This window comes from Spinacia oleracea, chromosome 6 (assembly GCF_020520425.1).
Source record: "Spinacia oleracea cultivar Varoflay chromosome 6, BTI_SOV_V1, whole genome shotgun sequence".
Taxonomy (NCBI): Eukaryota; Viridiplantae; Streptophyta; class Magnoliopsida; order Caryophyllales; family Amaranthaceae; genus Spinacia; species Spinacia oleracea.
In genome coordinates, this window is record NC_079492.1 from 12,559,330 (window position 1) to 12,576,906 (window position 17,577).

General features: G+C 38.1%; 2 protein-coding genes across 2 annotated transcripts; both read left to right on the forward strand.

The window, feature by feature from the left end:
* Positions 1 to 8,598: 8,598 nt before the first annotated feature.
* LOC110792152 (cysteine-rich receptor-like protein kinase 10) lies at positions 8,599 to 12,381 on the forward strand. The gene is made up of 6 exons (XM_021996964.2): positions 8,599 to 9,727; positions 10,137 to 10,303; positions 10,531 to 10,741; positions 10,829 to 11,066; positions 11,189 to 11,336; positions 11,868 to 12,381. The coding sequence occupies exons 1-6, from the start codon at positions 8,746 to 8,748 to the stop codon at positions 12,171 to 12,173; spliced, it is 2,052 nt and encodes a 683-aa protein (XP_021852656.2). The 5' UTR covers positions 8,599 to 8,745; the 3' UTR covers positions 12,174 to 12,381.
* A 16-nt stretch (positions 12,382 to 12,397) lies between these two features.
* On the forward strand, positions 12,398 to 17,559 carry LOC130462941 (uncharacterized). The gene is made up of 6 exons (XM_056831933.1): positions 12,398 to 12,412; positions 15,006 to 15,203; positions 15,292 to 15,375; positions 15,450 to 15,533; positions 15,611 to 16,285; positions 16,392 to 17,559. Exons 1-6 carry the CDS (start codon positions 12,398 to 12,400, stop codon positions 17,190 to 17,192), a joined length of 1,857 nt encoding a protein of 618 aa, XP_056687911.1. The 3' UTR covers positions 17,193 to 17,559.
* Positions 17,560 to 17,577: the final 18 nt, after the last annotated feature.

The following is a 17,577-nucleotide window of genomic DNA, read 5'->3' on the forward strand; positions in this document are numbered from 1 at the left end:
GAAATGAACATTTATTTATTTATTTGGAAATAAACTACAAAAATGAACATTTACTATTTCGAAAATGAACATTTTTTTATTTATTTGGAAATAAACAATATAGGCTCTTGTAAAAATATAAAAGACCAATGAAGTGAACAATTTCATTATGAACATTAACCATATATTTATTGTGAACAAACAAATAAACAAGAGAGAACAAATAATTCAATAAAAAAGAACAAACAATATAAAAAAGAACATAAAATTCCAGAAAAAAGAACAACCAATACAACAATTATGAACAATTTTATGATGAATTTTAAAGCCAACATGAAAGAACAAACAATACAACAAGAAAGAACAAATACTGGTACAAAAATGAACATTTACTATTACGGAAATGAACATTTATTTATTTATTTGGAATGAACATTTACTATTTTGGAAATGAACATTTATTTATTTATTTGGAAATAAACTACAAAAATGAACATTTACTATTTCGGAAATGAACATTTATTTATTTATTTGGAATAAACATTTACTATTTTGGAAATGAACATTTATTTATTTATTTGGAATGAACATTTACTATTTTGGAAATGAACATTTATTTATTTATTTGGAAATAAACAATATAGGCGCTTGTAAAAACATAAAAGACCAATGAAGTGAACAATTTCATTATGAATTTTAAATCCAACATGAAAGAACAAAAAATACAACAAGAAAGAACAAACAATAAAGCAGATAATTATTATGAACAAACAAATAAACAAGAAAGAACAAATAATTCAACAAAAAAGAACAAACAATATAAAAAAGAACATAAAATTCCAGAAAAAAGAACAAACAATACAACAATTATGAACAATTTTATGATGAATTTTAAAGCCAACATGAAAGAACAAACAATACAACAATAAGTTTGATGAATACAAGAAAGAACAAACAGTACAACAAGAAAGAACAAACAATACAAAAAGAAAGAATAAAAGATTAATGAAGAGTTTAATTATGAACATTAACCATATGATTATTATAAACAAACAAATAAACAAGAAAGAACAAACAATATAAAAAAGAACATAAAATTCCAGAAGAAAGAACAAAAAATACAACAATTATGAAAATTTGATGATGAATTTAAAAAACAACATGAAAGAACAAACAGTACAACAAGAATGAACAAACAGTACAACAAGAAAGAACAAACAATACAATAAGAATGAACAAACAGTACAATAAAAAAGAACAAACAGTCGACAAGTATGAACAAACAATATGAGCGCGTCGTTTTTGGGGGTACAGCCAGAGCTGGCTGTACCCGGGTACAACAGTTAGCGATATCTGTTTGACCAAGTACGTACGGTGGTGTTTCATACTACCTCCGTTCTATAATATATTTGGAGTACAATATTTTTTCTTACACGTATTCTAACACGCTTTTTTGGACAGTAATATCTCTACATGCGTACAAGTAAAAATTATAGAAGGTTGATATTTGAAATCTTCACAGTGATACGAAATTAATTAACATGGATCTCACTTGATTATGTTTTTTTCTTACATAACGGTGGAAGAAACATTGTCAAAGTTTATTAATGAATAGTGTGCAAATAAATGGACCATGTATTGTGAAACAGATGTAGTATATATTACGTACGGAGTAGTACACAACGTATATGCTAATTTATTCAGAATCTCTCCCCAGTTATCTAGTCTTTTGTTTTCTTTTCTCCTCCTTTCGCCATTGTTCTCTATTGTATTTTAAATTGGGGAGCAAACTGTATGCAAGGTGTTAGAATCCAACCTTATTTGCCTTGTACTCTTCTTATCTTTCGGACTTTTTTTTTAAAGTTTTAGGCTTTAGATAAGATTATTATGTTTATCTCAATTCAGTGTTTACAGTAAATTTTTAGCTAATTCCAAATAAACCTCTATGAAGGGTATGAACCAATACCTCTCAACAGGAGTTGTCTTTGCTTAATCACTAGGGTTGTTGTAAGCCTTTTACTAGAAGAAAAAACTGTTGTTGCGACCCCCATGTTGGACGGGCATATAATATTACGCCTCGACAGCCACTAAGTCAACACGGGTCAAGTTATTTACTGATAGTTCAGGGCGGGCTTTTTAAAAGTTTGCTTCAAAAACAAATGTTGAGGCGTGCTTCCGGATGCGAGCTTCAACAGATGTATGGCTATCTGGGCGGGATTTAATTGTTCGCTTCAACAGCCTGGTCCAAATTTCTTCCGATACAACTATAGGGTTTCTAAATTACTTCGACATGTTCCTTCATCTCCCCCTCTCTCTCTCTCTCTCTCTCTCTCTCTCTCTCTCTCTCTCTCTCTCTCTCTCTCTCTCTCTCTCTCTCTCTCTCTCTCTCTCTCTCTCCCCTCCATATTTTGTCCGACTTTGCTTTATCTCTTCTCAATCGCGATTAATTTTAATTCTTTTTCTTCTATAAATGAAACGGTGAACGATGGATTGAGGTGGGATACCCTTGAAGGAAATAATATCCTTGGTTCAAGTATGCATTCAATGCTAAAATCTAATAAATGCGGTTCAGTATTAATTAACAAGTTAATAAATTCGGTGAGATCAAGTGGACTGAATGCCTAGCTAGAGGCCGCTTCAGTTCAAGTGGAATTAATAATATTAATCCAAAACTTACTCTTGACTGAACTCGTAGGGTCACACAAATAGTATGTGAACGAATTAAGTATTTAAGTGAATATATTAGTACTCCATTTATGAACATTCGGAAACGACGGATCTCGGTTCCAGTGGGAGATGAAATCGTCCAAAGGCAGAATAAAGAATACTCCGGAAATGATGATATTGCAAGAAACGGAAATATGGTTCATGACGGAAATATAAATATTATCCAAGTCGTAGATGTTGCCGGAAACGGAAACATGGTTCGTATCGGAAAATATTATCGGAAATAGAAATATTGCCGGAATCAGAAATATTGCCGGAAACGAAATTATAACCGGAATCGGAAATATTGTTGGAAAAGAAAATCATTTCCGGCATCGAAAATATTAACGGAAACGTAAATATTTGTTGGAAAAGGAAATCAATTCCGGAAACGGAAAACGAATCGGAAGCTCGACGAGTGACAAGCCGGCAAGCGAGTCGGCCCATCGCTCGACATGCAAAGGCAGCACCATAGGCCACACTTGCGAGCAAGGCAACAGCCATGAGTTCATGTGAGTTCAATAAAATGCTTGCCGGAGTAGGCGGCCCATGTGCCGGCCGCTCCAATCCATATATGGTTGACTAATTTAAGTAGGATGGTGTTTCATGAAAATTTTCACTTATTTTGTCTATATTTTATGAATTTAATAGGAGTAATCAAATTTTATTTTAGTTATAATTTGCATTTTGGATAATTATTATTTTTATTGAACTTATTTCTTTGAAATGAGTGAAAATGAGGTGAAAAGAACAGGGCCTAAATTTACTTTACTAAATTTGTTTTTTTAAGGCAAAGAAATCATGGTCTAGTTGATACGAGTATACACGCATTTCCGTTGTATTTGGAATTAGGATAGTTGTTTTTAATTACCAATAAAATTTTAATTTAGTGGTTAAAATTAAAAGTATGTGTATTCTAAATTAAAGGTTCAAATATCTCTTTCTCCTTATTCTTACCAGAAAAAACAAAGACTTTTTTGCTTATTCAAATTCTATATTGAGAAAGTACACACATGATTGGAAGATAGCCTTTTGCTAAGTGTTTTGGCAGTAGTTTCAGGGTTATTGGGGTACTTGTACATAGGGATGGGCATGGTCCAAGACCCGGTTAATTGGACCCAATCCATTTTAAGGGTCTGGGTCTAATTATTTGAGGCCTAATGGATCTAGGGCGGATCTGATTCATGTGTTTAAAAACGGGTATGGGTCCAATATTCTCAGACCCAGATCCGACCCTGGACCCGGCCAATTATTAGAAATTAGAAATAGTTTCATTAGATAAATGCCTGCATTAGTATTTTGGCACTAATTTGCAAATTGTGATATTTTATGTATCGAATGTGAATATGGATGGTAAATGGCGGTTATATTAATGGCACGGGGAAATTTTCTAAGAAAAAAATGTTAAAAATAACACTATACCTATTTTTGACCCGAGACCCATTAGACCTATTGGATCGATCTGGGTATGGGTCAGAATTTTTCAGACGCAATGGATCTGCGGCGGGTCTGGGTCCGCCTAAAAGATATGGATCAGGGTCTCACCAAACCCGGCCTAGATCCGACCCATGCCCATCCTTACTTGTACATAAGTTTTGAGACTTATGCATAAGTCAGTAAAAAAATTCCTTCTTTGTGCCTAAGTAAAGAAGGCGTGTGATAAAGTCAATCTGTCTCATGTTCAAAGCTCACTCCAGTCCTCCCTATTCACAGATTTGTATGTATATCCGATTAAAATTACTCCAATATAACGTTAAGTTACTCATTTCATTCTTTAATGATCAAACTTTTAATTTTAGTAAAAACGATCCATTTAAAATTATCAAAAAATTAATAAAAGTAATCCAATATCAATAAATAATTAATTGTACACCAAATGCGCTCACTTATTGTCGCTCATTTGGGGAATGGAAAGATGAATGTTCCTCTCAAGTTTCAGAACCGGCCGGAAGGGTAGTGCATGGTGATACTATTACACTAGATCATCTTGGTCAATTTCTTGGCGACAGTGAAACGGCAGATGTTTGGCAGTCAAGAAAGATGATCCTAATTTCTGCGTCCTAGGTGAATGCTAAGGATCATTGAATTTGGAAGTCCTCTCAGTTCAGTATCCTAATTGGAAATTTAGGCATTTCACTAGTCTATTCAATTTACTTACTTCGTTTTTACATTTTTCTTATAAAAATTTGAGGACGCACGCGGAAATTTTGATGGACCTGAATTATATAATACATTTGTATTTTTATAATTGATTACATTAATAGAATTGTACAACAATATTTTCTTTGGTAGAACACTTGTTTCTACCCCTCATATTTTGTGGGAACTCTCTTGATTGACTCGCTTGATTAGCTCACTTCTCAATTTATGCACATACAACATATTTATAGTTGTTGTATCCTAGTTTTTAGATTTTTCTACACTTGTCATTTATCTAGATTTTTCTTATATACTAGATTTTTCTTAGCATAATTCTAGACATTTTCTAAGAGTATTCTAGATTATAATTTACAATCATATATTTCTAGATGGTTCTACATTAATACATTTCACTACTAGATTTTTACAATCGTATTATCTAGATTTTTCTAGATTAATATTTCAATATTTTCTTCTTCAATTTGTTCCTTGAAGTTACATGTTTGATGTTTGTGTATGTTTAAGTAATTTTCGACTCCTGAAATTGGCGAATTAGGGGGCTGATTGAATTTCTAATCTAAATCACTCCATAGTCTAGTCTGTATTTATACTTCAAATTCAATTCATGGTTAATAGAATGTTGTGCCACTAATCTAATATCAAGACCGAGGTATCAAAGAATTAGATTTTTATTGTTAAGGGTGTGATATCTTCACCTAAATTCGAACGGGTTAGGGTTTATTCGAGCTCTAATTATTTAAAATTTTGTTTGTGTTTGCTCTTTTACTTGTTCTGTGCAATCTTTTTAATTGTTGACATAAACATTCATGCAGATTTCATGCAATCGGTTGGTTTCAAATTAAACATACACCATTTCAAGGGTTGACACCATTTCATGCAATCTTTGTATTGTTGACAGTTTGACACCATTTAAAGGAAAATTGAATTTGACACACCGTCTTGTGAGTAAAGCACGAAAAATTATTCACAGTGGTGTGCCAAAATCATTTTACCATTTCAAGTGTTGACTTTAGATTTTCAGTCAATTGAACAAGAAAAGAAGTCTATATTCAATACATAAACTCGATTGAATCATGCAATACAAAAAGTTATTTTCGTTGGTGTGTGCGCGAGCGAGGGTGTGGGGCCGGGAATGGCGGGGCGGGGAGGTCGGTCATATTATAGAGAAAGTATATCTTGGTGTTGTGAGACTACTCGTGGGAATGTCAACGTGGGTACAAGTCTGTTGAGTCTCTGTTATAAGCCTCATCACCTTTCAGACTTGGCAATTGATAAAGCCTAAACCGTGCAAGCTTAACTCGACTTTATGTGATCAATTTTTTCTCTTGTATAAGCCGGTGTGTGGTCCGATAAGTCTATCAATAAGTGCGCATGTTCATGGTCAAATCTCTTTGCCTCCTTCGTGGGTAACAAAGACTCTAAAAGACCAACACTGTGCACAATGCACATCTCTTACACTTCATAATCTCTATTAATATGCTAGACAATTATATGATTATCATGCTATCGATATTTGATCGACTTGCATTGTAACAATAAATTATACAAGTATCGATATAGATGCTTATGTGGAACCTTATGATATTGATACTTGTAATTAAGCCCTTAACATGAGTTGACTGATGCGAAATTTTGATTCATGTATACATTCAACGCAGAAAACAAAGGGCAATCAAATGATGTATCGGAATCTCCACAAGCGTCGTCGGTAACAGCCATCAGATCACTATCCAGTCAAAACCCATGCTAGCTTAACCATGGGTACTAATTTAAGAGGAAATCTTAATCTATACTAAAGTATACCATTAAAATGGTATACTAATATTCTGCATTTTTATTTAGTACCAAATCACATAGTTTGGTACAAAAAAAGTAGTTGTATTTTCTCATGTGATACCAAACAACATAGTTTGGTAACGTGGTTTCATTTTTATTTGGTTCTAAACAACATAGTTTGGTACTAACAAGCCAAAGATAAATGTTATTTTTCGTGGGCCAGACTCAATTTATTAATTACATGAACTTAACATCTAGCCCTTAATATACCAACTAAAGTTACTATTTTGCCTTTAGTATACCATTTTAATGGTATTACCTGTATAGATTCAGAAAACCTCACTAATCTAAAGCCTTTCTAAACAAAGTCATGTTTACAAATCTGAAAAATGTACCATCGAGAACATCTCAACTGCTCCTCTATGTATGCAAAGTTTATTGTAGAGTATAATTAATCAAACATAACTATTTAATCACAATGTATAGCTAGTATTTTATTAGAAGATACAACAATTTGTAACAAGTTGGTGTTATACATAAAACTGTCACATATAAGTTATAGATTTAAAGGATACATTAACGGAGAGACTTCCTTTCCGTTCAAAACTATATAAAGTGGTTCATACCTGTTAGGAACCTGCGTTTCCGGAATTGGAACCTATTGTGCAGGTTTCGCTTCCAAGTAACAAATATGAGAACCTGTTGCAACAGGTTCCGGTTCAGGTTCTCAATTTTTTGGAACGGGTACCCTGTACACACTAATTCTAACATTGAGTTGTTACTTCATGTTCATATTAGAAGTTATCTTTGTTGAATTAAAGATGTTACTTTCAATATGTTACTTATGTTACCTTTCTATGTTACTGATGTTACTTAGTATAGTAAATGACCTTATTTTGAAGGTAAATGTCAAACGTACCTTCTCTATTGCCCTTGGCATTGCTTGGTCTTGGTCTGTAAACACAGAAACAGGTGCTACGTCCTATAGATTTCAAAAAAGTTTGTAGAATCCATATAATTGTTAAAGCCTTGTAATTGGCTGAGTATTATTTTCCTGTATGATGATTGGTTGTGACAGCACACCAAGTCAGGAGTATATATAGTTAGTTATGCAGCTTGTATTAGAACTAACTCTCATAATCTTTTTAGCCTGTAATCGGTTTCCTTATTCTAATAATATCTTTCTCTCTCTGTCGGTCTGTTATACTGCAGTAGAGCTACAAAGTTTTCTGCATTTGATTTGATCATGAATACAGTTTTCAACAGACAAAAAACTTATTCTACTCAGTACTCAACCAATTGGTAGGAAGTAATAGCCACGATCTCACGATTATATAATTAAAAACTAAGTCAAATTAGAGATACCTAGTCGTATTTGAAGTGGTCTAATGTGAGTATTGGGTCCTTCCAAGTTCCAACAATGTCCATCTTCTTAGAGTTAGTTTGTAGGATTATACGACTGTTTAGCACGTCTACAAAACAAATGTCTAGGTCTTTAAAAAGTCTTAATAATGTCGTACAAGAAAATCAAATTGGGATATATAAATCAGAAGTGAAATGTACAACAAGTTAGACAACTAGGACACATAAAGATATGCACAGTATATATAACTCCTTTCATTAAAAATTAACATCGCGACAAAATGATAAAAGAAGAGGTCAAAACTATATTTTTTTTGTTTCTAATACAAGGAGTTTCCACTTCCCGCGGGAGTTTGCATGGGTATCTCGATGGGCAGCATACTTCCAGTTGAGATTTTTTCCATTACCAAGGCTCGAACCCGAGACCTTGGTTAAGGAGCAAGAGTCCCTTAACCACTCATGCCAACCTCAAAACTATGGACACCCTTCACTAAGATATCCGACCTTACGTTAAACGGTCTCGTGTAGTCGTGTGACTTGCAACCTACTAAACCGGTTAAAGCATTTCAAAAAATAATACAAGTGGCTATTTTCATTCGGCAATACTACAAGTGTATCAATAAACTATAGAAGCCATATAGTTTTGCATCATAGAAAGTTTCAGATATTTTGGCTTTGAAATTGCCAAATTGCCTATAAGCAAGCAAAGATGGTGAAATAGGGTCATACCATTAGACAAATACCTGCAACAAATGAGACAGTATGGAACCATCTTACTACATCTCAAAAACCCTCCATTATTTAACCTTCCTTCAATTCCTCTTACTAAAAACTGTTCTTGCAGACTCTGAACCCAATTATTTCTACACAATCTGTGACAAAAATGGCAACTACACAAAAAACAGCATATATCAGAACAACCTCAACCATGTCCTTTTAGATCTGGGTACACAAACCGCCGGAACCAGTTTCCACAACTCCACTAGTGGGGAAACCCCTGACAAAGCCTATGGCATGTTCTATTGCAGAGCAGATATTGATCCTGCATTGTGCCAATCATGTGTACAATCAGCGAAAAAACAGATTGTAAATGTCAACTGTACAAACCAGAAAGAAGGAGTTATTTGGTATCAGGAATGCACTCTTAGGTACGCAAACAGACCGCTCAACTCTCTATATGAGGTCGATCCTCCTACTTCTCAGGCGTTCAGTCAGTCTAGTGTATCCGACCCCATTCAGTTTCAACAAGTAGTGACAAAAACTATGAACAATCTTGTTCAGAAAGCAGCTAAAAACAACACTTACAATGGTTATGCAACAGCAGAAACTGCTGTTATTCCCCTACCACCAACTAACACACTTTATTCTCTTGTTCAATGCACACCTGATATATTTGGTCTACAGTGCGAGAAATGCTTGCTTGGTCTGTTGAAATATATAAATGTTAATGCTCCAAATTCTACAATGGTTATGTTTTTCCGGTCTAATTGTCAGATGAGGTACGATTCAGTACCTTTTTACTCAAAACTGTCTTTGCTGCCAATCCCGTCAAGCCAACAACCTTCGCAATCTCTCAGTAATAAGGACATACAGAACATGGATCAAAACAGGGCAGGCAAAGGCATACTGTTTTACACAATAATATCAGTTGTTCCAGCTGCTGGTTTAATATTGTTGTTTCTCTGCATTATTGCATTTTGTGTGTATAGGAGGAGGAAGAAACAGTCGACCCCTACAGCTGCAGGTAAATTTAGATAACTTTTACATTATATCGGGGTAACTTTTAAGCAATTTAAGTTAACTTTTACTCCGATGTACAAATTTATTGTACAATATGTTTAAATAAGAATTTGTGATACATATCTCTTCACATACTATGTATGAAACACAATTCACCTTAATAATAGGGTCAGATGATGATTTATTTGTTATATTTTCACTTCTACTTGGTAGAAAACATTCAAAACAACATGTAGTAACATACTCATTAGGCATTTTTAAATGAATAGGCTGCAAAAATATTGAGAGAAATTTTTTATCGAAGTTTTTCTCTAAGATATCATAGTGTCAGTAAAATGAAGCTACCCTTGTAATCATTGTTTCCCAATTATACCAACTAATGACACACACTTTTTACATCCCCTGTTCTTCAGCTGTTGGAAAAGGTCATCTCAAAGATGGCAATGGTGATGATTCAAAAACCCAACATTCAAACAGCTCAGAATCCTTGCAATACAACTTCGAAACAATTAAATCTGCAACAGGGAACTTCTCCATTGATAACAAACTCGGCGAAGGTGGGTTTGGGTCTGTTTACAAGGTAATATATCCTACATGTCTGGTGTCATATAACCTTAAAGTACAGCTTTATGATTTGGTTTTAGTTTCTAACCGCGTAAACAGTGGCTTAATTCCCAAATATATCCTACATGTCCATTGGAAACCACCTCAAAGTACACAATTTTGATTTGGTTTAAGTTTTTAACCAGGAAAATGGTGGCCTAATCTCCATTATGGAATTAATTAGTTTCCTTATACCTGATGCAGGGAACGCTTCCAGATGGCCAGGAAATGGCTGTTAAGAGACTCTCTGAATACTCCGGTCAAGGTCTCAGAGAATTTACGAATGAAGTCGAATTGTTAGCCAAGCTTCAACACAAAAACCTTGTCAATCTTTTGGGATTTTGCGTGGAAAGCGAAGAAAAGTTGCTTGTTTATGAATTTGTGTCCAACTTGAGTCTGGATAAGTTTCTATTTGGTACTGTCTTTAAAACCACTTCATCAGGTACAAATTCAACTGATTCTGATAGTATTCCTTTTACTGACAACCATAATCATCTTGTAGATCCAAACAGGCGCAAGTACTTGGACTGGAAAACAAGGTTCAAAATCATAACTGGAATTGCAAGAGGACTTTTGTACCTTCATGAAGATTCTCGCATCAAAATTATACACCGGGATATGAAAATAAGCAACGTTTTGTTGGATGAAAAGATGAACCCAAAGATAGCAGACTTTGGAACTGCAAGGCTTATGAACATTGACCATACACAGGCAAATACTTCAAAAGTTTGTGGCACATTGTAAGATCTACATTAACCTTTAAGAAAATTGATTACAGAAATTTTACTTCACCAAATCTCTTAAGCATACACAAAATGTTACCAAGTGACTCACATTTTCTGACGGTGAAAATGTGTTGCAGTGGATATATGGCTCCAGAATATGCAGCAGTGGGAGTATTCTCTACCAAGTCAGATGTCTATAGTTTTGGACTAATGCTTTTGGAAATCATAAGCGGGCAAAACAATAATTTATTTCGATCACAAGGGAAGGGCAGCCTTATAAGCCATGTAAGTCATCTAAAAAATCTTCTTGGAAAATTTGTCAAAAACTACCTTATAAAATCATGTTTTTGCGAAAAACTACCTTATAAAAAAAATGTTGTAATTAACCACTTTATTAAAAATTTATGTTCGTAAGATATTACCTTTTCCCAATTGATAAACGTTAACTCAAACTTCGGAGTTGACTTTACCATATGCATCTTACGTGTGCCATTTAATTACCCCTATTCCGTGAGATGTCATGTGAGATACACCTTAACCTCGAAATCTTCAATCAATGTTCATAATCTGGTCAAAGGTAATATCTTACATAGTTCAACATAAAATATTAGTAAGGTAGTTAATTGTAACATCTTTTATATGAGGTAATTTCTCACAAAAAACTCAAATTTATAAAGTAGTTTTTTTGACAAATTTGCCAATATGTTATTATCTTTTTGTTTTGTTTCGAGTTAGATTAAAATGTGCTTATAAGAGGCCAACAAGGTAGTGGACTAGTAGGGTACTAAGTAATTGATATTGTTTCCCTTACTACAGGCGTGGAAACTTTGGAACACAAGGACTACAATGGAGCTAGTTGATCCATCACTAGGAAACAACTATTCCGAAATTGAAGTCCTAAGATGTATCCAAGTAGGGTTATTTTGTGTACAAGTAGACCCTTCAAGTAGACCAGGAATGGAATCAGTCCTCCTCATTCTTCAAAACAACTCCTCCGATATCCAATTTCCATCGCCCTCTTCCTCAGTTTCATATGACACGAGTGTGCCAGGTGAACAAATACAAATTACAGGAGAACAAGATGGATTCCGAAGTCAGGAAAGTAACATGTACCCGCGTTAACATTCTCAAGTCGGACATAAACACACACACAAAAATTGTTTTGTAATTTATACATTGATATGGTTTAGATATAAGTTGTATAGTTTTATACATGGAGTTGTATACAAGCTTCTTTTTATTATTATTATCTTCAAGTTAATTGATTATGTTTAAGTTGAAACATGAAACCAACAATACAACCACTTTTAGTATCAACATATAATATGTCACTACCAATAATACAAATGACTTGTGTAGCTGTAAGGCTATTTCTTACTTCTTAGCCATGTATTGGTATACCAATACCACATGAGTCTCAGTATCAATACCAAATTAATGGGTGCCAATATGAGTCACTTGTGTCCATATAAACATGGACACAAGCCATTTAAGACTTACAGCTCCTCAACACAATGCAATTTTAATTCTACAAGGCTTTGTTCTTGTCTTTAGCTTCCAAAATTATATTTTACGAGAAATTATTTGTGATAAGTTCAAATAAGTTTCAATGAGATGAGATATGTTCTATTCGGGCTACCAAGTACTACTAACAAGTTATAACTACGAAACGTAGTAAAAATAAGTTAAAAAAAAAAAATTAAAATTAGCCAAATTCAAAAGAACACTTTAACATTAAAATCTAATTCGTTTTGCGTCGTCTTAGAAATAGTCACACATTGTTCAATTGGCCTTCTCGTTGCAAAAACGGAGTCTTTCTAGACTTCTAGTTGTACAAACTCGTGACTTTGTCATACACTCCTGTTCCGGTGTTGTAAAGATGGAAACAATGGGCTTCGAATGAAGGCCCTTTTGTATGTGTTGAAGATCTTGCTTGTTTGAATGAGTGGAGTCCGAATTCACCTGCACAATAGCAAAGTTACTAGCCTCGGGGGTGTTTCCGAGGAAAGCCCCTCCGATGCCTAAGTAAGAATGATGCTCGGATTCTAGAGAGAAGTTCTCTAGAAGAGTAGTCTTAAGGCGGTAAATTCGACGTACCTTGAGGTGTGAGCCTTGGCGGCCTATTTATAGTGTTTGCATAATAAATGCCCATAGGTCATTTATTGCTATTGGGCCTTGGGCCTTGATGGATGGCTGACTAGCCATTGGTGGGTTTGATGCTGTTTGTTTAGAGCCATTGGGCTTTGGACTTAGTGGCCCAATTGAGAATCAATTGGGAGCCCAAACAACATGCCCCCCAGACCCGGTCCATTTAGAATTAAATGGGTGGGTTTCCAGCTGTCAGAAGTCCGAAAGTTCCCTCTCTTTTTCTGAAAAGGGATGATTTGCATTGATGACAAGTGTTGGGAGTTGTATTGTGCCGTGGAGATCGTGGGTTGAGGAAGTTGATGCGCCCCTTTTCTTTTCTATAAATACGGGGTGCATTGCTCTTTTCGAACTTTTTACTCCTTCTTTCAAACCCTTTCTCTCTCTAAATTCCGGCGATCGCAGTGCAATTTGTTTCTTCAGATCTACGAAATTCGGCCAACTTTGGACTTCGGGAACTTGTGTTGTTCGTTTTATCGGCGAATTCCGCTTCGGAAAAAGGTAATTTGTTTCTGAATTCTCCTTTTTTCTTCGTTTTTCCTTCTACCCCTCAATCTCAACCCTAGACCGAGAATTCGCGGCCATGGCAAAGAATAGGGGCAAGAGCAAGTTCGTCGTTGGCTCCTCTAGTGAGAGGGAGAACGTGCCTTCGGGAAGGTTACCGAAAACTTCGAGGGGTCGGCCTTCGGAGAGGCCAGTGGAGAGGCGTTCGACTGGTTGGGATGCTTCGAAAGATGATGTTGTTGGCGGGTCTAGCGTGTCTGAACGCGCAACTTCTGGTAAAAAGGCTGGCTCTTCGGGTGTGCGCCGCTCCTACCCTGAGTTTCCAGTTCATTGGACTGAAGCTGATCCGCAGGGTAAGTATGCCCCGATTCTGCATGAGACCACTAAGATCGATGGTCCCTTGGAAAAATCGGTCAGTGGTGACTGGTTGGTGGAGGCGAAGCTGGGGCATTACCATCGGAGGGCCGAAGAGTTATACGGAATCCAGCACGCCTTGGGGTACTGGTGCGAGCTTCCCGACCAGGAGCGTCCTCGGGTGACTCATCCGCCGAGGGGGTTCATCTCTGTGTATACTCATCATTTGGAGAACGGCCTCCGCTTTCCTTTGGATCCCTTCATATCCGAGCTCTTGGTGTCGTATAACATCAGTTTGGCCCAGCTTACCCCCAAATCTATGAGGCACATCATCGGATTTAGATGGGTGTGCGATTTTATTAACTTTCCATGCTCTGTTGCCGTGTTTCGGGATCTGCACGATCTGTCTTTCAACCACGCTTCCAAGGGGGATGGGTATGGTTGGTGGACCATTATCAACAAAAGATCCCGAAGAAAGGGGGAGCCGAACTATATTACGGCCTACCCTTACCTCAGCTCTGATCATAACTGGAAGACGGAGTGGTTGTTCGTTCGTGTGCCGACAGATCCGAAGCATCCACATTTTTACCGCCCTCCGAAGTGGTTTGTGACTCCTGATCCTGATATGCGAAGCGTGGCTGCTCCGGATCGGAACCATCACCACTACGTGGATCTCCTCCAGTGGTTTTTGGCTCGGGAGGACAACTACAAATTGCCGTCCAACTGGCTCCCGAACCTCAACTATATCTTGCGGGAGGACATTCTTGCTGTTGCCGGTCTCAGCAGGATTTTTGACAGGGTAGGTGTCTTTCGGCTGGGACCGTGCTTTAGTAAGTTTGTCCTCCTCCTTTTTGGTCTCGTTTTACTGATTTCGTTTTGTGCTTTGTTTCTGCAGAGTACGGCTTCAGCTGCGTTGATCCTGTGGTCTCGGGTATTTCTTTGGATCTGAAGACCATTCACGACTCTGCCCCTGATTATAAGTTCGGGAAGGAGAATCCTCGTAATCCTCGTTTGAAGGATTACGTGCTGTCTCCGTCGGGTGTCGCTCGGATATCTGAAGTTCGAGCTGATCCGTGGGATTCTGCCTCTTCTCCCGAAGCTGTTCCAGTGAAAGTCGTGCTCCCTGATTTGAGGACAACCTCGGATCCGGTGAGTGTTTCTAATCTCAATATCTTTTGTTTGTCTTTCTTTTTGGTTGGCCGTCGGCTAACGTCTTGGTCCTGGACCATCTTTTTAGGGTCCTGGGACTGACGCTGTGCCGCGTGCCGTTCCTTCGGTTTCATCTCCGGCTCGGATAGATATCTCTTTATCTAGGAACCGGGTACTTCGCGATTTTTCTTTATTCCTTCCTTTGTCTTGTTTTACCTTTATTGACCCTTGGTTTCTTCTGTTTAGGATCAGCGCAAAAGGAAGAGCAGCACTCTTTTGAGGCCTTCTGCGCATCCGAAGAAGGCGAAAGCTGATCAGTCTTCGGAGAAGGTATTTGTTCTGACTTAGAGCTTTTGTGGTCTGTTCTCTCTTTTTCTGAAACTGACCTTTGAGCGTTTGCCCTGTAGGAAGTGGTTTCGGAAGTCATGCCTCCTCCCAAAAACCTCCTTCACTTCATGCCCTTGCCCGGGCAGAAGTTGAAGAGTGTGGTGGTTGTGGAACCGCCTCCCGTGGACCAACCGCTGGCTGAGGAAGATACCATCCCTTCTCCGCTGAAGCCGTCTGCTGCTTTAGGGATCGAGATCCAGGATATAACCAAGGTGATGGAGGCAATTGAAGCCGACCTTGTTCCTGGCTCGGATGTCCCTATTGTGGCCGAGCAGAAGGAAGAAGCTGCTGACGTTTCTCTCGAAAGGGAGAAAAGTCCGGATAAGGAGATGGTGGATCTCACCGAAGCTCACGTAGAGGTTCCCGAAGCTGAGAAGGAGGAACCCGAGCAGGGTCTGACGAGGAAGAGGCGTCATTCGACCTTGGGCTCCACTTCGACCTCGGCCCTGGATAGACTGATCCACGCTGACCCTTGCTCGGATGTTCCGCTGAAACGGATCCCCGAAGAGGTAAGGGAAGCGATGGCTCGCTATGCCAGAGCTCCGGTTTTGGGGGAGAACCCCATGGCTCACGTGGGATCTTTGGTGGGTCCCGAAGCTGCACGGGAGAATCTTCTTCGGGCCAACCCGCAGTGGAGGGTTCCTGGAGCTGAGGAGAGGAACCCAGCTATGATGGCCCAATATTATCTGAATGAGGTAAGTGTTGGAAATTTTGTTTTGAGTTCCGTTTTTTTTTTTTTTTTTTTTTTTGTTTGTTGTTTTCTTCTTTCCTCATCTTTTCTCGTCCTTTCTTCTTTCCCAGGCTGTTTTCTGGTCCTCGTTCGCTTCCGAGTGTAGCTCGGTTGAGGAAAGGCAGCTGAGGAGGTATCAGGAGGCTTATGCTCGTGATATCCCTGTCTTGGACCAGAAGGCTGGGCAGCTCATGGCCGAGATGGTGGACCTCAAGCAACTGTACCTTCAGTACAGTCGTGAGGCTAGGGAAGCGGCGGAACAGATCGGGGCCGAAGTTGGGAAGCTCACTTTCCAAGTTGAAGAGGATGCTGAAAAGATAGCTTCCTTCGACAGGGAGAGGAGAGAAATGGCTGCCAAGTTTGCGAGCGAGCTTGAAGAAAAAGACAGTCTTCTCAAGGAGATGACGTCTAAATTTGAGGCGGCCATTAAGCAGAGCCAGGAAGCGGAGGCGAGGCTTCAGCAGTTTATCAAGCACCGGGAGATTGTTCAGAATCAAGCTGACAAGGTGCCCGTTCTCCAGCTGAAGATCCGAGAGAAAGATGCTGCCATTCGGAAGTTGGAGCAAGAGAGAGTTGACCTCTACACTGCTGATCAGTGTAGAGAGCAATACTGGAATGGCATCCTGGGTGCTCGGCGGATGTTCGCGAAGCATATGCCTCATTTCCCTTGGAATGAGAAGGTTCCGCTCTGGATGAGGGCCCAGGATCACTTGGTGGAGTGCCAGGCCGATCGAGACGAAGCTGAAGCTGAACGCCAAGCTGCTCTTGCAGAGGCTCGGGCCCAGAAGGCGGCTTCCGAAGGTGATACTACTGCTGGGGGTTCTTCGAAGGATGCTCCTCTGGGGGATGCTCCTGAGACTCCCAAGAGCTAGGGATTCGGGCAGTCGTCTTCTTCAGAGTCGGTCGGTTCCAGTTGAGGACTTCCGAACATGTGCTTGCCTTTCCCCCCTTTTGCCTCGGCGCTGCGTTGTACTTATTTCTTTTTTGTTTTCTTTAGTACTTCGGTAGGCCGGTATTGTCTGTTGATGGCTGCCGATTTTAACTTGTTTCATTTTGTTTTCAATTTTTGAGGTTTTTCGATGTATTTGTACTTCCCCCAAATATTGAATAAAAAATGAATGTTTGTTACTTGGCTGCTTCTTTTCAACTTGTTCTTTCGCAATTTTTAGGTCTTTAAATCCGTAGATTTCTCGAGCTCCTCTTTCTGTAGACTTGCTAAAAACCTTTTGACCTTGCGAGCTCTTTAGATCCGTAGAT

Coding starts and splice junctions, on each gene's coding strand:
- LOC110792152 (XM_021996964.2), top strand. CDS start 8,746: ATGGAACCATCTTACTACATCTCAAAAACCCTCCATTATTTAACCTTC. Junction 10,304..10,530: donor GGTTTGGGTCTGTTTACAAG/GTAATATATCCT, acceptor TACCTGATGCAG/GGAACGCTTCCAGATGGCCA. Junction 11,337..11,867: donor AGGGCAGCCTTATAAGCCAT/GTAAGTCATCTA, acceptor CCCTTACTACAG/GCGTGGAAACTTTGGAACAC.
- LOC130462941 (XM_056831933.1), top strand. Junction 15,204..15,291: donor TGAGGACAACCTCGGATCCG/GTGAGTGTTTCT, acceptor CCATCTTTTTAG/GGTCCTGGGACTGACGCTGT. Junction 15,376..15,449: donor TCTCTTTATCTAGGAACCGG/GTACTTCGCGAT, acceptor TCTTCTGTTTAG/GATCAGCGCAAAAGGAAGAG.